The sequence below is a fragment of the Vespa crabro genome, chromosome 6, assembly GCF_910589235.1.
Source record: "Vespa crabro chromosome 6, iyVesCrab1.2, whole genome shotgun sequence".
Lineage (NCBI taxonomy): Eukaryota > Metazoa > Arthropoda > Insecta > Hymenoptera > Vespidae > Vespa > Vespa crabro.
Genome location: NC_060960.1, coordinates 7,993,994 through 8,015,384, shown reverse-complemented (window position 1 = coordinate 8,015,384; position 21,391 = coordinate 7,993,994). Strand labels below are relative to the sequence as shown.

The 21,391-nt window shown below is 27.1% G+C and overlaps 3 protein-coding genes across 13 annotated transcripts; 2 read left to right on the top strand and 1 right to left on the bottom strand.

The window, feature by feature from the left end:
- The first annotated feature begins 266 nt into the window (after positions 1-266).
- Positions 267-14,061, top strand: LOC124425201 (protein dopey-1 homolog). 7 transcript variants are annotated; one of them, XM_046965213.1, is made up of 26 exons: positions 267-499; positions 1,076-1,152; positions 1,236-1,513; positions 1,593-1,758; positions 1,880-2,069; positions 2,170-2,345; positions 2,412-2,684; positions 2,773-4,321; positions 4,389-4,651; positions 4,769-5,903; positions 5,969-6,394; positions 6,463-6,773; positions 6,873-7,074; positions 7,173-7,574; positions 7,661-7,794; positions 7,878-8,034; positions 8,213-8,584; positions 8,674-8,812; positions 8,894-9,065; positions 9,138-9,349; positions 9,439-9,591; positions 9,677-9,872; positions 10,473-10,484; positions 10,983-11,150; positions 11,252-11,363; positions 13,033-14,061. In XM_046965213.1, the coding sequence occupies exons 2-26, from the start codon at positions 1,097-1,099 to the stop codon at positions 13,240-13,242; spliced, it is 7,464 nt and encodes a 2,487-aa protein (XP_046821169.1). In that variant the 5' UTR covers positions 267-499; positions 1,076-1,096; the 3' UTR covers positions 13,243-14,061. The 7 variants fall into 7 exon arrangements, with proteins under 7 accessions (XP_046821169.1, XP_046821174.1, XP_046821172.1 ...); XM_046965218.1 differs by having other exon boundaries at positions 915-1,152; positions 1,348-1,513; XM_046965216.1 differs by having other exon boundaries at positions 915-1,152; positions 11,037-11,150.
- LOC124425203 lies at positions 11,218-16,330 on the bottom strand. Of its 3 annotated transcripts, none has more exons than XM_046965223.1 (3): positions 16,209-16,330; positions 15,980-16,038; positions 11,218-11,992 (listed from the first exon to the last, which is right to left on the bottom strand). In XM_046965223.1, the coding sequence occupies exons 1-3, from the start codon at positions 16,238-16,240 to the stop codon at positions 11,460-11,462; spliced, it is 624 nt and encodes a 207-aa protein (XP_046821179.1). In that variant the 5' UTR covers positions 16,241-16,330; the 3' UTR covers positions 11,218-11,459. The 3 variants fall into 3 exon arrangements, with proteins under 3 accessions (XP_046821179.1, XP_046821181.1, XP_046821180.1); XM_046965225.1 differs by lacking the exons at positions 15,980-16,038; positions 16,209-16,330 and adding exons at positions 12,394-12,481; positions 13,017-13,154; XM_046965224.1 differs by lacking the exons at positions 15,980-16,038; positions 16,209-16,330 and adding an exon at positions 12,394-13,037.
- Positions 16,000-20,316, top strand: LOC124425202 (PR domain zinc finger protein 5-like). Of its 3 annotated transcripts, XM_046965220.1 has the most exons (10): positions 16,000-16,049; positions 16,312-16,683; positions 16,861-17,327; positions 17,398-17,676; positions 17,756-17,951; positions 18,066-18,323; positions 18,465-18,716; positions 18,791-19,123; positions 19,198-19,364; positions 19,456-20,316. In XM_046965220.1, exons 2-10 carry the CDS (start codon positions 16,357-16,359, stop codon positions 19,631-19,633), a joined length of 2,457 nt encoding a protein of 818 aa, XP_046821176.1. In that variant the 5' UTR covers positions 16,000-16,049; positions 16,312-16,356; the 3' UTR covers positions 19,634-20,316. The 3 variants fall into 3 exon arrangements, with proteins under 3 accessions (XP_046821176.1, XP_046821177.1, XP_046821178.1); XM_046965221.1 differs by lacking the exon at positions 16,000-16,049 and having other exon boundaries at positions 16,357-16,683; positions 18,465-18,548; XM_046965222.1 differs by lacking the exons at positions 16,000-16,049; positions 17,398-17,676 and having other exon boundaries at positions 16,357-16,683.
- The last annotated feature ends 1,075 nt before the right edge of the window (positions 20,317-21,391 follow it).

Sequence of the window (21,391 nt, the reverse complement as noted above, 5' to 3'; positions counted from 1 at the left end):
ATGATTAATAATGCTGAAGTTTATGTTCGACAAAAGTGAAAATATATATTTTAATTTACTTTTAATTAATTCATATAAATAATTACTTAAAAAATTTATTCTAATTAAATTTTTACAATTTTATAGATCCATTCCTCGCTCACGCTTGTAGTTCATATTTTGTTTATACCTATCGCTGAAGTTATACACGCTTCGAGCGAAAGGTTATGAATAGCCTTAAGTTTTTATCATTTAAGACTTATTATAAAGCCAACTTCAGTCTACTGCATAAGCATATAGAATAAGGTGTTAAGAGCGGGCAGGAAGTAGTGAGAACAAGGAAGAGTAAGAATAAGGGAAGAAAGGGAGATACAACTTGAGTATATGTGATAAAAAATTCGAAGAAACGGAAATTTTTCTATATTTTTTATGGATTTAATTCTACTTTGTAAAAATCTGGAAGATAGCGAATCCTGCAAGTGGTTTATCGTAATTCACATTATCCCCATGATATTGAATCGTATGTTGATATAATAAGCTTAAATTTATCCTTGACAACATATGTAAATTTGAAATGTCAACACAAAATATCAATTGTTTTTTTAAAATAGTAAAAATATTGTAGATACAAAGTGTTTCTTTTGTAATACATTAATTACAAAATCAGCCATATTGACTCGATAGTTTAACAAAACTGCGTTCTTTTATATCATATATTTCTAAAAGAAAGATTTTTCCGAATAAAATATATACAATTTTTATATTTCTATTTAATTACTTTGGTTATCAGAATTTATCATTTTATTATTGTATATGTCTGTATATGAGCGAAAAAAAAATTTATTTCCTTATGAGATTTGTAATATCGATAATTTTTATGTACTATAGAATATATAAAATTTGTAGTTTAAATTATTCTTCATTTTTAATTGCAGATAGTGGAACATGTTTTTATTTACTTATAACACGTGCCATATAATAAGAATTACTTATAATATAAAAGAACTGTCAAAGTTACCATCAATGTATCAAATAACTAATAATGTAAATAGATTTTAATTATAATTAAAAGCTAGAAAATATTTTATTTAAACAGATTAATACATAATCAATAATCATGGGTTCCATCACTATGGAAGAATGTGAACTTATGAAAGATTCTAAATATCGCGTGTAAGTATTATTAAAAAGTAATAAAAGTATTTAAAATGATACTGATAATAGCTGATAATTATGTTAAAATTTTATCTATGTAGCTATGTCTCTGCTGTAGACAAGGCTTTAAAAAATTTTGAATATACTAGCGAATGGGCAGATCTTATTTCTGCGCTTGGTAAATTAAACAAAGTATTATTAAATCATATGAAGTTTCCAGTAATTCCAAGGAGAATAAAAATATCAAAGAGATTAGCACAATGTATGCATCCTGCTTTGCCTTCTGGCGTTCATTTAAAAGCTTTGGAAACTTACGATACCATTTTTAAATGCATGGGTACAAATAGACTTAGCCATGAACTTTTTATATATAGTGCAGGTAATTTAATTTCGATATGTGTATCTTGAATGGCTCTAAAATAGAAATTTAGAATTATTATTATTATTTATTCTTTAAGGTCTTTTCCCATTATTGGGCCATGCTGCTATGAATGTAAGACCATCTTTATTGACTGTATATGAAACTCATTTTGTACCCCTTGGAGAAAGACTAAGACCAGGATTGAGTGGATTTTTAAGTGGCGTACTTCCTGGCTTGGAAGATGGTTCTGATCATTTTGATAGGTATAATTAAAATCTATTGATATTAAAATTCATAGTTCGTGAATGTATAATCTTTATCAATATAAATTTTTTTAAATCATTCAATTGTTCTCTAATATTAAGAAAAATTAATTGTTATTAGAACTAACTCTCTGTTAGAGAAAGTATGTGAAGGAGTAGGTGCAGAGCATTTTTATGCATGCTTATGGGATTGTTTGGCTTCAAATTCTGGAATACGTTTACCTGCTATATCTTTTGTACTGTCACATTTGAATAAAAAAATACCTATGGAAGAGCAGAAATTTATTATGGGTACTGACAGTGATATTATGGTAAATATTTATAAGTCCAAAAATTACAAATTTGTAAAACAAAAAACTTACAATATATATTTGCATATTATATACAATATTAACTTTTGTTCTAATTAAGATTACTGCGTTATGCGCTGGAGTACAGGATAACTCAGTTCTAGTACAAAGAAGTGCTTTGGACTTATTATTGGTTGGTTTTCCTGTACACAATAGTTTATTGTTATATAAGGATATGGTATTATTAATTACAGCTGCTCTTACTACGATATTGAGAAGAGACATGAGCTTGAACAGGTAAACATTTTTAAATAAATAAAAAATTTTTAAATATTGAACTATTATATTATGTAATTTTGTTAGGCGTCTATTTGCATGGCTTTTGGGAACTGAAGTAAATACATCAATCTTAAAAACGAAAGCTCCTTCAACGACCAATGAAGTTCTAGAGGATGCAGCTACTTATTTTGATACATATGCAAAAGAAATGTTAATTGAAGCTATTAAATCATTATTGAAAAATAGTTGCGAAGAAAATCCTCAAGATTTAAAACCATATAGAATATTAGTTTCATTATTAGATAAATCAGATATTGGACCAATAATCTTAGATGACATTTTGTTTGAAATATTTAGGTAAAAAAAGCACGTTTATTATATAATTATTTAAAAATAATATTAAGTATATTAAATTTGATTAATTTTTTATAATTTGAATTTATAGAACTTTTTATATTGCTTGCGGACAGTCAAGTAGAATACCAAAAACCAATGAAGTGGTCAAATCAGCAAATTTGCTATTTTCAACATTAGAACCGTCTTATGTTTGGATACATTGTGGTTTTTTGTTTGAAAAAGCTTGTCAAGCTAGGATTAAAACTCAGTGTGAAATCAAAGAGACGATTGTTAAATCTATTGGTTGTGGAATGCCAAATTTAATTGAAATATGCATATTAACAGAATTTCTATTAGATACTGTATCATTGGACACATTTATAGATACCCCTTCTGATCATTTACCTACTTTGTTTTACAACATTATTAGTAAATTATTGTGCCATATCGATCTGCTTTCTTGTATGGAAATCTCAAAAAGTCTTCAACTATGTGCGAAGATTCTATCCAAAGTACAACCAACAGTAGCGACAACACAAACAGACAAGCGTGAAATAGATGCAAAATTGGATTCTTCTCAAAATAATGCTACTACAAGTAGCAATGATAATTCTTTGATTGCAATTCCATTGGAAAAAAGTCAATCAGATAGTAAATTAAACAAAGCTGATACTATGAATAGTTCTTATAATGAAAAAAGTCCAAATCTTAGAAGAAGAGCAAATTCTGGTGGTACTACTAAAAGAATTGAAAAAAAATCTAAGAAGAAAGGAAGTAGAAGTACTTCCAAACTGAATGATGCTTCTGTAACACAAACTGACAACATTAATGTTTCAATTAATGAAGATTTTAAATTATTATCAAGAAATAAAAGTATGGAAAATATACAGACAAATTCTGAAGAAAAAGAGAAAAATGCGTTGGAAGAAAAATCAACGATATTAAATCGTAATTCTGTATACAATTATATGGATTCTACGAATTCATTAATAAAAGAAACATCTTCAGCATTTCAAGCTCAACATTCGATGCTGGAAAAATGTTTACGTCAATATGAAATTTTTTATGTGAAATTAATTAGTAACAGAGTACTTGCTAAAGAAAAGACTGTACAGAATATGTTTGATAGTTTATTAATTTCTTGTCCTAGAGAAAGTTTTAACGAAAGAATGCATTATTTAGAACTTCTATTGAACTCCAGATTAAATTTGGAAGATTCTGGGTTCTTCAGTCAAGATTTATCTGTTGTTGAAGACATTAAATGTTTTGATATTCTTCACTCATATACTGACACAATAGCTCAATCTGAATGGGAAGAATCTGTTAAAATTGCATCAACTTTACTTGTTGAATTATCAACTTTTCCAAAATATTTTCTTTCTGGAGATGGTTTATTGCTGGAAGATGAACCAAAAGGAGCAATTGTCTTTCCTGATTGGCTAAAGGTCTTGATTGTTTGTGCTTGCTGGTTAGGAAAACAACCAACATTGCAGTTAACAAGTATTGCAACATTGCTAGATTTAATAGCATTGTTAAAGGCACATAGTGATATAGAAATATATCCAAAAAGTGGAGAAGGTGTAACAACTGTAGTTATGATACCATTATTAAAACAGTGGCATATAACTTACTTAATACAGTATACCAACGTATTTCAAGTAAGCATTATTTTGATTATTTAATAAAATAATAAATTATCATTATTTAAGTATATTTTGATTTAAGGTGTTAGCACATTCTTTGTGGCATCATCTTGGTGAGTTACCTGCTCATAAATACAGGATGAGATGTGTTGAGTTAATGCATGAATTACATCATGCTTTGCATGATTCCTGTGATGCCGTTGAAGATGTAATAGGATCTGCACTTGCATCTGATAACATGGAGAAAAAGATAGAAGCGTTCAATAGATTTGCAACCTTATGGCACCTTGGACGAGAAATTGAAACAAATCCTAGACTACGCGGATGCTTACGAGCATTCGACCAGTAAGAATTTCATTTTTATAATTCTATGTATTAAAATTGATCGAACACGTTTTATTTAACATAAATAATTTTGTAAAATTATATTAAATTCTTAATATAGATATAAATGTATTTCAGGTCCTTGTTAAAAATGTTAGATAATCTTCAATTATCAGATAATTCACCATTGAAATTACTTGCACAGTCGTGGCTTCTTCATTCACTTATGCGAGGAGATATTTCTCGTATATTGGATCCATTACTAACTATGTTATTAGATCCGTCTACATGTCGTATGAGTGTCCTCCATGTTAGTATACAACATAGTAATACTGTTTTAACAAAAAATGATCCTGTTGAAGAAAAATCTGAAATACAAGATGATACAGAAGGTGCTGCTAAGATATATGCAATTAGTTCTGTAGATGGTAATGTTATATATCATGTTAGCGATGGCATGAATGAGGATAAAAAATCAAAAAAGGAAAAAAAGAAAAAAAAATCTATAAATCCTGTAAAAGTAAAAAGAATATTTGCTGTTACGACATTAGCTACTGGTGATAATTGTAATCACTATGTTACTGAACGAAATCAGTTTATGAAGGAATTAGAAGTTCCACCTAGTATTTCTGGCAATCGCAAAATTTCAGTATTTGTAAATCCTCTGTCAATAAATTGTAACGAAAATTCAAATGATTCGTTAACAGAGGATGACTCTTTTTCCAGTATGAAAAAATCAAATTTGACAACAGAAATATTAAAAAATGCTACTAGATTTAAAAAAATAGATTTTGATAAAGGCTCTACAGCTAGTCTTGATGAGAGTCTCTTTGAATCTGCTAATTCAAGTCTCAAAGGAAAGGACAAAAATGCTTTAAAAAAAATGAATGGCGACATAGGGTCATCATTGGATTCTATTACAAATAGTTTTGATTCTAGTAGTCCAGAAATAAACAATAAGCAAAATAAGCCAAAAAAGGAACATATTATGATATCAGGTGGTTCAAGAGAAGTAGCAGGAACTATTTTAAAAGGCAAATATCAAAGTACTAATGAATTTACGACAGGCTATGATGTACATGATGTAGGAAGCTTTGAAACAAGTGCTGAAGTTCCTAGTTGGACAATGGAGGGTGAAGAAGGTGATATTGACTTGAGTACTACAGCAGAAGAATATTTCAGTAATTCTAGTACGACCAGCATTGTAGAAGAAATATTGAATGAAGTTCTTGATCGAGTAATGCAAATGTGTGATGTTGAAACTAGTAAGAATGTAAGTAATTTAATATTACTAAACTTTTTGAATATATATTTCCTTACAATGAAATTTCTTTATAGACGGATGACGTTATACAAAATAATGTAAAAGTAAATCGCAATTCTGGAGTAGGTGTTCACAATCTTCACTCTCATATGCTTCTTTATTGTGGAGTATATGATTCAACAAGAACCTTATATGCTTTACGTACATTGAGAAATGAACTTATAACAAATACTAGAATGTTTCTGTGTTGTGCGGCAACAACTGGTGTCGCTAATGCCACAAAAAATACAACACTATTAAATTTATTAGCTAGACATAGAAAGAGTGTATTTGGAAGAAACTTTCATGGTGATGTAGCTTATACAGAATTTATAGCAGCCTACAGAAGTAGCATGTATTTGGAAGTTTTAATTAGTGTCTGTCTTTATTTTGCTAGAAGTTATTATCCTAATTTAGGACAAATGAGACTCACACAAGAAGAAATTTCTGGAAATCGACAAGTAAGTATTGATATATTACAAGATTATTATATATATTAATTATTTTATTAATTTTTATTTCTTTAAAGGTACAACTTGCAAGTGCAGAACTGTTAACTTTAATATTCTCTGAACTAATTCATATTGTACGAGATTCTGGAAAAGGTTTTAGTTGTTATATAGTAGATTTACTCGCTAAATGCAAAGTACAAAAAGTTGCACTTCATTGTCTTGTATCAAGTGTGATGAGTATGAAAAATGCAAATAAAGAAAATGAAGAAATCTTTACGTTCACCGAAGAAATAATATCGTTTAATGATCCTATTATAGAAAATGAAATTAATAAATGCAAATATAGAGCAAGTGATCACACTGAAGCTTTTCAAATACAACTCTTAAGGTAATAAAGCGTTTCAGAAAAAGTCAGTACGATTTGTGAAACATAACATATTTTTTATACCATATTACTGTTTGTTTATAACGTATTACTGTTGCTTAGGTTGTTGTTAGCTTTGATAATGTTAGAACATCAATGTAGTATACAAAAAGGAGAAGAAATTGGTGTTATGACAACATCTATACCAAGTACCCCAACTCGATCCGTTTCAAGCCTAACAGCTAATAGCTTGAAATATGTACCTGGTATTCCAATTCCACAACAGTCAATGTTTCTTAACAGCATTCTTAGTGCATTACAATTGGTTTGTTCTATATATCACTTGTAACAAATTATTGATGAATATTACATAATATATAATAAAATTTAATCTTTTTTCACTTAATTATGATATTACTTTAGGAACATATGAGACATCTGCATCAACATTGGACAACTCTTGTTACATCTAGCCTGCCATTTATGGGCTCATCATTAACATCTATAGTAACATCAGTGATTCATCAACTGTGTTATAATATTGAACATTTAGCTTCTTATTACATCAATGAAGAAGCAACTCTGCTTTCAAAATTGCAAGATATAAGCACAGTTGAATGCTGCTTACCTGCTGATTATACAGTCACGCATTTAGAAGCACTAACATTTTTGCTTCATTATTGTTTACTGGATACTTCACAACAAATTGGTTTCTCATTTAATCAACCATTAAGTGGTACCGTTCAAACTGGTGTACCTGGTGCAAATCCTGGACAAATTTTTAGTAATCTTATTCATGTTTTTATGCCAAGTCCGCTTTCGTCGGTAAGATAAATATATAAAATTATTTCTTCTGCATGTAAATATTAATAAATTATTTAATAGAAATTTCATTGATTTAATATATTTAGGAACTTACATCAAAAGAGAAAAATGGGGCAAATGAATTACATCAACATGCGAGAAGAACAGCATTGAGTCATTTACCAAGAATAATTGCTTCACTTTCAACTTTATGGCAAGCAGTTTTAGCTACAAAGGACAAGTTCGTACAATATTCTTATTTATACAAAATTATTTATTATGATTATATCAATATTTATTTTATCATTTTTATTTTTAATACAGTGAACAAGCAACTTGTGTAGTTGGCAGTCCAAGAATAGTGAAGCATCAACTATTAGAACTTCTATCACCTATATCTTTTCATCATGGAGTAAACTTTCTTGCTGCAGTTGCAGTTGCTTGGCATGAAAGGCGACAATCTACTGCTTCTTCAAAGAAGGTAAAGTCACTATATTATCAATATATTTCTGAATGCAATATATTTTATTTCTTATATTGATCTGTATACTGAGTATATGCTAAATATTTTCTTATATTTATTAAGTTTTAATTTTATTAAAAATTTTAAAAAATATATACTAATTAATGTTATTATATGAATAAATATGTATATATAGGTACTCCCAGAAGCTTGTCCAAATCAACAAGTAATGGTACATTTAGTTAGTGCCATACGTGTTATACCAATTGATACATTAGTTCAAACAGTACATCAAGTAGTAAAGACACCACCCCCGATTCATGGTGTTAAACAAGATTTTTCATTAGAAGTTTCTGTGTTAGAATTACTTTATGTTTACATGCAAAGTAATGCTTCACAGTCACTTATTGAATCGTGGGCATCATTACTTGGTTTATTGAAAGATGGTTTATCCTTAACAGCACCTGCTCAATTCTTATTATTAGCAATCTTAAATGAATATGTACAAAAATGCCCTCCCATGCAAGAGAAAAAAGATATTCGAGACTTACAAGATGTATCTGCAAAGGTAATAGTTGATTTTTAGAGTTCATAGTTTCGTATTTTTCTCATGTATATTTTACTATATATAATAAATATTAAATTATTGAATTCCAGTTAATTGAATCATGTTCACAAATAGCTGGAGCATGTTTAGAACAAACAACATGGTTAAGAAGGAATTTAGCTGTACGCGAAGATGTTTTTGAAGTTGTTGAAGGTTCTTCTGAAGGTAAAGAAGGCAAAAGTGGTGCTGGTAAGTAACTTAAAAATTTTAATTTTGTTATTTTTACGATTTATACAAATCATTATCGATAATAATTTTCTTTCGTTTTAGTAACACCAGGCACACCTCCAAATGTAGCTTTTAGTGTTCAAGCACAAGGAGTTTTAGCTGAAATATTAGCACCTTTATTAGATGTCAGTTATGGCTCACAAGAAAAAGAAAGAGTTGTTACGTTACTTACGAATCTTATGTATAATGTTACACCGTATCTTAAAAATCATACGTAAGTTAAATAAAATTATAATCTAAAAGTAAATTGAAACTTAATAGTTAAATTTATATTTTTTACTTTTAGGATGAAAAATATTGCATCATTCACAGCTTGTTCTCAATTACTAAGTTCTCTTTCCGGATATCAATACACTAGAAAAGCTTGGCGTAAGGATGTGCTTGATTTATTACTTGATCCTGCATTCTTTCAAATGACGCCTGCATGTTTACCATATTGGAGAACAATTATAGATAATCTAATGACACACGATAATACCACTTTCCGAGATTTAATGAGTATGCAGAATTTTTCTTTTTATTTATTTATTTTTTTTTTTGTCCTCTCTATACGCGAAAAGATTTATATAAAAATATTTATTATTTAGATCGCGTTTCAATGGCACAAAGTAGCAGCATCAGTATTTTTTCCACGAGAGAACAGGAATATGAACAAAAAGCACAACTTTTGAAGAGATTGGCTTTTGTAATTTTATGTAGTGAGATGGATCAATATCATAAATATATGCCAGAAATTCAAGGTATGTATGATTATATCAAGGTGTGTATAATATATTCAGTATGCTTAAAAAAAAAGAGAATGTTATATACATTTATTTTTATTAGAACGACTTGCTGATAGTCTACGTTTACCGCAAGTGATACCATCAATTCAGGCACAAGTATTTTTGTGTTTTCGGGTATTACTTTTACGAATGTCACCACAACATGCTACTTCTCTGTGGCCTGTTATAGTCAGTGAACTTGTACAAGTTTTTCTATACATCGAACATGAATTAAACACAGACAGCGAGGAATTTAGGTATGTTTTGAAACTTTTTATATTCATAGCATCTGGAATGAAATATGTGCTTGTGGGATAATTATGTTGCTCTTTATGCATGATGGATTTTAATATATACAATTGTTGGAAGCTAAATATTTTTCAATCAAAGAGATAGAAATTTATAACATATAACATTTTTTTTTCTTTTTTCTTTTTTTTTTTTTTTTAATGCATGATACATAAATACATTATACATAGATTGATATAAATTATTTGAATTTAATTATATATTTCTTTACGTATAAATAATTACTTATCACTTATATAATATTAGTATAAAACATACTATAAATTATCGTTCAGCATATAAAAGCATTTGTTTAATATTAGAAATATATAAAGATCAAGTAATTATTATAGTATATTTAAAATGTAGCTGTTTGTTTCCTTCTGGATTATACATTAGAAGTTTACATCCAAACCCGTATGCTGCAGTCCAATCCTAATTTGCCTACATAATTTTCCTCTAACATGGATAAATACCTAATAACATATTGTTTTTGAATTTGTTATGGCATTCGCGATTTGATGGGATTTGTGATGCCACCATGAATTTGATTGGTGTTGGGACATCAGTCGTCAGAGCAGGTAATTACAAGGCTAATGTGTTTTTCATTGATCTTGTCCTGTTTTATGTATGCATTTCTTTTTTTTTTTTTAACATAAATTCAAGGAGATAATATAATGCTAATATATTAATCCTATTTAAATCATTATGTACGCTATTGTGTATAAAAGTTATAAGTTGTGGCAGTAGATGGTAAAAATAATAATTATTATTATTTAAATATTTTCTCATTATTATTGGCGATAACCATAAAGTGCAAAAAATGCTGCAAAATGTATCAATGATGCTTACAATATATTACGAATGACATTAATTGTGCTCAGAACCCTTGAGTTTCTGTTCTTTTTTTTTCTTTTTCTTTTCTTTTTTTTTTTTTCTTTTTCTTTTCTTTTTTTCTTTTTTATTCTTTAATATAAGTGTGTTGTTATCATCTGACGGTGTTATTAAAATCAGTATGCAAATAAATATAATTGATAGAAGGAAAATATTATTTATTGATAAATTTTTTGTTTTAATAGTTCACATATAAAAGTAATCTCTGTTTTGGATTCTTCTTGGGCTATAAATGCTAGCAATGGTCTGCAAGCTCATGGTCATCCACACTGGTTACAGTTACAACTTGCTGCTGCTAAATTATTAGATCTTGTGTTATTACTTCCAGCACACAGATTACCGCAATTTCAAATGTGAGTATCATTTATTATAATATAAAAAGATAAAAGTATAGAAAATATGAATTAACAATCTACCATGTTTAATACTTAATTTTTCTTATTCATTTTAACAGGTATAGATGGGCATTTGTCGGTGATGCTGCAGTAGGATGTTCAAATAATAATAATCTCTCTTCTGATTTTGTGCCACACATAACAAGGATAGCAAAGCTTATGGATAACAAGGTATTTATTTTTTTAATAATTATTTAATTCATAAAAGATACAGACTGATTATTTTCAATTATCGCTAAACATAAAGATTGAATATTTTATAAAATTTTATTTATCATAAATAATGTCTTCTTGTTTGGAAGAACATTCTTCAGGTAATAGGCACTGTTCTTGTTTCTCATCAAACACATAATTTTCCTTACATTCGCATCCACTTTTGCATGGTGTATAGCAATCTACTATATTAGGTTCTTTGCATGTAAATTGACAAAGACAGTGAGTCCATACTGACTTTTCATCGCAGATTTTGGAATTCTTTATGCCAAAGTAATCAAATTCATCATAATCATATCCAGGAATACGATGTTTAGTATAACGATATACTTTTTCAGGCATTTTATACCAATCCAATTGATTATTAAGCGAATTAGCATGTTTAAATGAGTTTTTATTGTCAGCAAATGTGATTGTGAAATCGTTTGTATCCGGATAAATATCGTGTAATTCTGCATCTTCTACATCACTTAAAATGTAGAAATCATCTTGTAATGCATTTTGTGGATGTTTTTCCCAATTCGTTATATAATCGATTGATGCATCCTCATAAAATTCATTATTGTAGTCTCTGTCATCTTTGTATTCTACAACATATTATTTTTATTTAACAGATTAATTTACAACTAACATATTCAATGAAAGAATTAATATACGTTTGAGTTATTATTATATGTTGAAGTTAAAATAATGTAGTATTCATTTACTTAATCGGAATTAATATCAATCAACTAAAATTAAAGCTATTAAAGAAGCTTTACTGATATGCTTTGATGCATCAGTATTTGTTATACTATATACTTTATATATATTAAATAAATATTAAAAATTAATTAAATATTATATATATATATATATATATTTCCATTTTAATATGGTATTAAAAATACTTTTTGATAGATATCTTTTATTACAGGAACAATAAATTAGTATCTTTTGTATTTATTACTTTCTTTTGAAATATTTTCTTTAAATATGTAATACTTACGTCCGTTTGTTAAAATTATAAAATAAAAGATGCAGTAAAGGATATTCTTCATTCTAACCATTGTCATGAGCACATTCACACTGACTGTCTGTAGGATATATATACCCTTTACTTATTATTACACACAAATGTGTTCAATTAACTATCGTACTATGTATACACATATACATACACATACTCTTATATGGATATAGATCTTCTATTTAAAATTCTTTTCTGAATATTTCTTTGAGTTTTTTTGATTTCTTGATTATGTTATATTTTTTTTTATTTTATGTCATTATAAATTATTAATATTATAAATAAAAATAATGCAATATATTTTTATTGATTAGTATGGGAAGTGCCACTATCACTGTTTCAATTGTATTAATTTAGTAACTAACATGCTTATTTTGGCACAGTAGAAGAGGAGATATATACTCTTGGTTTATTTTTACAGCTATACCAATAACTATATATTTGTATATACATATCTATATCTATATATGGTTGCGTGTATTTTTTATCACTTAAATTTGTTTATCAACTTAAAATTATTGCAATAATTTTATGAAAAAGAAATTTTGAAAAAATTAAATAATACAATAATAACTGTATAATCTAATTTTACAAGATCTTACGTAATTTTATTTTCAGTACAAACAGGAAACACCTGTCTCACAGATAACTCCAGGAGAACTGATCTTAACATCCAATTCAATACGTTCCTTGCAAGATTTGCATCATTTTTTTACTAGGCTTAGTCGTAAATCAAATAACGTTTGTGCTCCTATCAATAATATACAATTGGAAAGTGTAATAGAACAAGACTTTTTAGAAAAAATGCCGGCTGTACCTGCGAGGTAGTAAAAATATATACAAATTTACTTGTCTTTCAAGCAAAAGAGATATATAATTCAGACTTTGTAAGATTCTTTATTCTTTTATATCTTTTAATATGATAATATGTAATTGTTAATCAATGTATTAGATAAAGAAAAGAAATTATTATTTTTTTTCTGCTTAATATATTATTCATTGTTTTAAAAATTGTAAAGCTTTGTTGTATACTATACTAAATGTTAAAGGATTCATCTATATAACATAATTTAATCCAAGTTACTTTTAATTTGTATTAGCTAAGCTCCTCATTCGGTTGTGAGTAGTTATTCAAGCGTATGATGCACTATACTAAGATTTGACTGGAATATTTATCCAGGGAAATATATAGTTTATATTATAATACTTGTGTGTAAATGAAAAAATTGCTTCATTCATTTACATAATCATTGATACAGTTCAATTGTACAGGATAATTTTCTATATATCTGTACTTTTCTTATGAGGATGATAATTACAGAGAGAAAGATGTTTTTACATCAAGTTTATTTTTTCATTACTGTATAAAATTATTCTTAAATGTAAAGAAAATATTATATATATATATATATATATATATATAAAATAATATAATTCAACACTGCTTCTTGTTATAAAAGCTGTACTATACAGGGTTGTTTACATAATTGAAACTACTTGGATAATTGCATAAATATTAATATTAATTAAATATTTAAATTAAAAAAATTTTATCGTTATCTATAATTTTGTGAATATAGCGTCATCTATCATTTTTTTCGTAACATACATATGTAATAGATAATAATAAAACAAATTTAATTATGTTAAATAACAGTTTTCAAATAAATTTTTGTACTGATATTTTCTCTAATTTTCTTATATAGAACTATTGAATTCTATTATAAAAACCAAGAATGGTATTGAAACTAAGAAAAGTAATTTACAAACATTCAAAAATATTATAATTATCTGTTAATTATATAATATTCATCTAAATCATTTTTTGTTACGATTAATATTTATAGATTTATCGAATTGGTTGTAGTTATCTAAACTATCTTGTATAATGTAATATAAAATATTTATCTAAAAACTGTCTACTATAGAAAATCAATTATATTAAATTAATAAAATTATATATGTATATATATATACATACACACACACACACATATATATGCACTAAATTTTGAAATTGGAATATTATATATACCATATATACATACAATTTACGTGTAGTAGTATAATATTTTTTGTTCGCATGGTGATAGTTAGAAAAATTATATATTACTATTTTTTCAATTTTATTTTAATATTTGTGAATTTGTAAAAAGTTGTAAAAAAAAATATTTAGAATTCTTCCATGGTCACCACATTTTAACATACCTTCTCAGAAATGAATAATTTTTGCTACTGCGTTAATGTATATATTGTATACAAATATCTTTCTCCCCTATGCACATATACGTAATATAATATTTACACAGAAGAGCTACTGTCTGATTATTTTTATACTTGCAGAAACAAAAGAGAGTAAAAGATTATAATTATAATTATTTATATGTAATTATATTTGTGAAAAATTGTTTTATCAAACTTTTTAATGGAGAGATATGAGTTTATTATGTACATGCATTAATTGTACAATTGTTAGTTTTATCTATGTAATAATATGCATTTTTATGTGGCGAAAAAATGAAAAAGGATGAATTAATTATATGATAAATACCTAAACACGCGTTTGCATATAAATTTTATATAAAATGCTCTACATCTGTTTATATTCCAGCATTCACATAAAAAATTTCAATTCTATTAAATAGAACATTATAATTACATAATGTATATATATATATATATATTATTGTTATAGGTAAATTACAAATGCTGGTGTTTTTGGTTAATAGAATTAATTTATAAGCATGACAAGAAATTTTATGAAACCATTTATTATATTGTAAAACATGGAAATTCCCTTATAAAGTTATGAGTGCATTTTTTAAAAAGATTTAGTCGCATTTACAAAGTTATCTAGATATATTTTATAATCAATACTTTCATACATGCAAACTATCTTTTAAAATACGAATGTATGCACCATTTGATTATTATGGTGTTTTATGTGTGTGGTGTATTTAAACTTTAAAAATATATTTTGGTAAATCAAATTGTATATATATTTTTTATACCTTACTTTTTTTCTTTTTTAAATAAATTATATTAAAGATATGTAAAAAAATATATATATATAAATAGAAAATAAATCATTTCGTATTCAAATATAATCGTGGCTTCGATGATTATTCGAAGGTTATTAAGGATATATCTATAATATTTTTATCGGTAAAAAAAACATTTCTTGCCAGTTATATATGAATTATATAATTTATACATTTTAGGATGAATCTCAAATTATCTAATAAAATATTGATTCAATAGTTATTAGAAAATGTTTAATTTGAAAACCACTGAATGTAAACATGCGAATATGGCTGTAATGCAATTACTTCAGAAAAGAAAAACAGTTTCGTATTGTAGTAAAAAAAAAAAAAAAAAAAAAAAAAAAATAAAAATAAAAAAAAAAAATATAAAAAAATAAAAAAAACCAAATCGTTATTAAAAGAATAAAAAATTATTAACAATAAAAAAAATATATTTACAAAAACTTAAAGCACTTTTTGAAAATATCCGTGCATTTAACGATATTATTAAGCAATATTCTTGAACATAAGCGGTTACGTACGAAACCGGTTTTCTCGAATCGTTGTAGTCGACAGGCTCGTCCTGAACGGACGAAAAGATCTAAGGTGAAAGTAAGATGATAAAAGAAAAATCTTGACTTTTTGAATCAACAAATTTTTCTCGGAATATCTTTTTTAAATAACGCTAATTTAGACTTAACTAAAAATATGCTCGTATTAGAACGCTTTATATATTTGGCCGTTATTGCTTACAGTGGAATACCAACTAACCTAATTCGTGACTTGTTTGCAATCTGTATCATAAACGGTTAATCCCGAAAAACGAAGAAATACGTGTTAATATTTCTTCTATTATCTTATCTTTGCATTACAGAAATATATATAAACGATAGTATAATTACTCGTTGAATTATTTGAAATGGCTGTGGTTAACAAGTGGGAGAATGCATGTAGATTGTGTTCAGAGGAGAAAATCGAGATGTTGCCAATATTTGGCAACGAAGGAGTACAACGCAAAGTGGCGCAAAAATTACGAGCTTGTTTGCCAGTTTTAGTATATAAAACAGATCCACTGCCTAAACAAATTTGTCAGTTTTGCGCAGCACGTCTGGATGATATTTATGAGTTTAGAGAATATTGTCTTAATGTTTACAAAAGTATGCATGTAAAATTGTTGACTTATAAGGATGTTGAATCTGTACAGATATTTTTTGAAGCTATGAAAAATTCTCCTGACCCTTGCCAGGTACGTGAACCGTAATAATCTTTTTGATGATAGTAATTGAGATATATATATATATATATATATATATATATATATATATATATATAGATATATATATAAATATATGGATGTAACAGCAAACTATAATATATAATATCTACATATAAAATAAATATTTATATAAAATATTTTCCACAGGCACAACTCTGCACAGAAAAAGTTAGAGCTCCGCCGCCATTAGTGCCATTACCATCGTTACTTCCTCTTGAAAGTTCTTCAATGCCGAATGAAATTAATCGAGAGCATCAATCTAATTGTTGTATTGAGACATTGACTGAACTACCATGTGAAGTGGAAATTGAAGAAGTAAACTCAGAAACATTTCTTGGAGATGAAACATGTGAAAGTACAGATTCAAAGACAATATCAGAGAATGAATTTTATATGGGAACAGACAAACAAACTGGTATTAATGTTCTTGAACATATGGACGATGAAAATGAATTTTCCAAGGAAGAAATTGGAACGAAAAAAGAAGAAAAACGAACTAGTATTCTAGAACAAGTTTTGACAGGAAGTTTAACTATGAATGATCGTAAGGAATTAAAAGGCAGAGAAAATTTAACGTCAAAGTGGTGGTGTGCACCTTGTAACAGTTATTACAAGTGAGTATGTAATTTATTATTAATTAGTTTTTTTTTTTTTTTAATACAAAGAATAATATTTTATCTGTAGAACAAGAGAGAGCTTAATAAAGCACATGCAATTGCATTGTCCACGTAAATATACGTGTAGAAAATGTCCTATGTCTTTTGAATCGGTTGAAGATTTGGCTAAACACGAAGGTACTAATCATTTGAAAGTTACATTAGATTTTGATGAAATAGTAAAAGAATGTCATCAGTGTGATCGTAAATTTGTTAGTTGGGAAATGTTAAAGCAGCATAGAATGCGTGATCATTTAGGTGAATCTATTGCAATAGGAATGAATACATGGTGCTCCCTCTGTAACAGGTATTTTATTAAATCTAAATAAAATAATAATTCATTTGAATAAGTATATTCATATATGAAGAACTTTATTATTTTCTAGATTTTTCCCTACTATAGAAGCTTATCACAATCATCAGCAGTTGCACCAAAATAATAACTATATAATGGCACAAACACAACTTTCTATGCAGTCTAGTAACCTTTGTATAATTGGTCTTGGAGATTCTTCACGAGAGATTAAGAAGGAACATTCTTTTGAAAATACTAAATCACTTACTTGTCCTACATGTGGAAAAGTAACGCATACATAATGTTTTTTTCTTAATATCATAATATAATCTATTATAATAAATTATATATGAAAAATTATTAAATAATAATATTTGTTTTTATCTTATATTTGATTGTAGGTATGTACACAACAAAGTGCATTGTCAAATCATATGCGTATTCACGAACCTAAAAGACATAAATGTGATATTTGTGGTCGATCATTTGGTTTATTTATACGTTTAGCAGCACATAGAATGAGTGAACATAATCAACAATCTTCTATGTCTCCTGTTATGGCATGCGTTGAACAGGAAGAAGCTTTAAATGCTGCACGAGAAGCACGAGAGGCTAGAGAAGCTTGTACTCGTGGAGGAAGAGTCAGAACATACTCAGAGGTTTAATTACCATAATTTATTTACCTCTTCTATATATATATATATTACAATAATATTATTATAAATAATATTGTATTAACAAGCTTGAAAGAGTAACGAATTTGTTTGGTAAAATTGTAACTTGTTATACATTATTTTCAGGCATTAGAAAGAGATAATATGTTGAAAAGTGTTGAACCTTTAGCAAAACGGAATGCTTCAATATATTCGTTACAAACTAGTGGAGTAAGTAAGAATGTTGCACGCTGTGGTATTTGTTTACAATGGTTCGATGATCATACAACAATGTTGATACATTTGCAAACTCATTCAGACTTCTATACATGTAAAAATTTCACTTGCCACATATGTAAAATATCTTTCAAAGAAAAATGGCAACTTTTCAGACACGAGGTTATAAAATATATACTATATTTATGATGTTCCATTATAAAAAATCTATTTTACATCTGATTACGTTTTTACAGATGTCACATAAACGTATCGATACATCTTCCTCCTACATATGTAATGTTTGCAATAAAACATTTTTAGATAAAAGTTTACTCAAAGCACACGAAAAGACACATACTATGGATAAAACGTATCACTGTCCAAAATGCAATAAACTTTTTTTCAAAGAAGTTTCATTGCTGGCCCATCAATGCGCGGGTGAACCATTATTTCGAAAAAGGGATATAGCACCGAAATCAACACAAAATACCAAAAGATATAGGTGCTCTAAGTGTAACGCATCTTTTAATAATTCACAATCAAAGAACTTTCATATGAGAGTTCACGCAGAGAGTATTAATGCAGCAGTAAGTTTAATATTTTTTTTATATCTAGTAACAATAATATTGGAATGGATTTTAATTTAATTTTGTAAATATAGGTACGACAAATAGAAATAAAAGAAGAGGCAGAAAATAATATAATGCCAAAATTAAAACCAGAAACGTCATTAGAATACATTATGTCTCCGATTGAACCAAAAGTTGAGATTAACGAAGGAAGTACACCACCTCCAGTTAAGAGAACTCTCATCAGAACAGCTGGAGGGTAAGACGTGTACATTCAGTATCTTAATTGTTCTTGTTCTCTGTCACCTTCCTTTTTTTTTTTTTTTATACGATTTGTAAATGCCTTCTAGATATCGTTGCGGCGTTTGCCAATCTCCATTTGTTTTAAGAGAATTAGCAGTCGCACATTTGAGATCTGCACATCCTGTGATGCCATATCAGTGCCCTTATTGTAAAAAACGATTTACAACTCAATACACATTTACACATCATATTAAGACCGATCATCCTGACGAACCAGAAAAGTAAACATTAACAAAGAAAATCATTTTTAGTAGTAATAATATTAAATAGTAGAAATACAACGTATGAAAATGCATGTTGCCTTTCTACTAAAAAATGTGCCTCGTGTGATAGATAAAGAAGAAATTCCTATGAAAAATATGAATAATATATGCAAAACTTCGATTTTGCGAAAGCAAAGAAATGTATTGCATCTAGTTTCGATGTTCCTGTTAAAGTAGCGTGAGACATTGCATTGTAGGTGTTCGTTATTAAGGATCATACCTGTCCTATTCAATGATGTTAGCAATCCAAAGATATATAGGTATTTTCTCTAATGAAAAGTGTGTTCATATAATATTTATTTAATTTGCACTTACAACATAGAAAGAAGACTCATTAGTATCATTTATAACAAAATAGTACACTATATTTTGCCGATATAATAATAAAAACTATTGATTATAGGGGAAGAATTTGTACTTATGCTTGAATTATATATATGTATGTGACTCGTAAAAGTATATATATATATATATTTATATATATATATACACATGTACGTATGTGTGTTAGTATGTGAACTGCAATGTCTTCTCGCCAAAAAAAAAAAAAAGAAAAATTCGAAGAAATAATAGAATATCATAGTTTTGGATAGATATAATTTTATAAATGCAACATGAATAAAATTTATGTTATATTCAATAATATACATTCCCCTTTTTACCATGCGATCAGAAACAAAAAAAAAATTAAAAAATTTAATTTAATTAAATATCATAAAAATCTATTTTTCTCGTGTATAATAAAAAAAAAAAATTTATGAAAAATAGTACTTATGCAGCCACAGCCTGCTTGTTATATTTATAAAAGTGTATGTATGTGTATACATATATATGCATACATACATACATACATACATACATATATATATATTTAGAAATATGTATTTACAATAAACTATTACCAAAACTTTTATTTTTAAATTCATAGATAAAGTTAATAAGCATTGAAAAAGGAACTTAAAAAGTACAGCTTTTTGTTATGAAACGTAAAACAGTTTCGACGTGATTTATATGGGAAAAAAAAAAAAGAAATAAATAAAAAATACGTAAGTGCACTTGAATCTGTGAAAGTGTCTATCTGTGTATATATTTAATTGTTTTTAATATCTCTAATGAAAATGGTGCCTTTTCGTATTTTTTTTCAGTTAAATAATTATATTAATATATATATGTTTATATAAATATATCTATCAGAGAGACTGTCTGGTTGTTTATTGTGAAAGTTATTTAATAAAGCAATATCTTTGATATAAATTTGAATAAATATTATAATAATTTGTTAATATATACATAGAATTAAAAAATATTTTTACAAAATGTCACGTGATAATTGAAAATTTAATTACTAGTTAAAACTATAAGTACCTTCTATATATTCACAACAAAATGACATTGTAAATATATATGTATATGTACATAGATTAAAAGGATTTATTGTATCGTTCTTACATTTCTGTACGCCTTATTAGATATATTATATTATACATATTTCATATCGGATTCCGAAGACTAACAACTTCTTTGATATTTCATAAAATTATAACCTATAAATGTGCTTAAATAATTATAAACAAGTTATTAAAATGCAATTAATTGATCATTGTTGGATTCGTTCAAGCTTAAAAGTAAACGTATAAGTGCGATGAAATAAAATAAAAAATGGCGGTAAGAAAAAGAAAAAAGCAATAGTGGTCTGTGTGTGCTAATGTAATAATTCGTA

Coding starts and splice junctions, on each gene's coding strand:
- LOC124425203 (XM_046965223.1), bottom strand. CDS start 16,240: ATGATACAGATTGCAAACAAGTCACGAATTAG. Junction 16,039..16,208: donor GCAAACAAGTCACGAATTAG/GTTAGTTGGTAT, acceptor CTTTCACCTTAG/ATCTTTTCGTCCGTTCAGGA. Junction 11,993..15,979: donor GATTCGAGAAAACCGGTTTC/GTACGTAACCGC, acceptor AATATGTTGTAG/AATACAAAGATGACAGAGAC.
- LOC124425201 (XM_046965213.1), top strand. CDS start 1,097: ATGGGTTCCATCACTATGGAAGAATGTGAACTTATGAAAGATTCTAAA. Junction 9,066..9,137: donor CCGTATCTTAAAAATCATAC/GTAAGTTAAATA, acceptor TTTTACTTTTAG/GATGAAAAATATTGCATCAT. Junction 9,350..9,438: donor CACTTTCCGAGATTTAATGA/GTATGCAGAATT, acceptor TTTATTATTTAG/ATCGCGTTTCAATGGCACAA.
- LOC124425202 (XM_046965220.1), top strand. CDS start 16,357: ATGGCTGTGGTTAACAAGTGGGAGAATGCATGTAGATTGTGTTCAGAG. Junction 16,684..16,860: donor ATTCTCCTGACCCTTGCCAG/GTACGTGAACCG, acceptor TATTTTCCACAG/GCACAACTCTGCACAGAAAA. Junction 19,365..19,455: donor CTCATCAGAACAGCTGGAGG/GTAAGACGTGTA, acceptor AATGCCTTCTAG/ATATCGTTGCGGCGTTTGCC.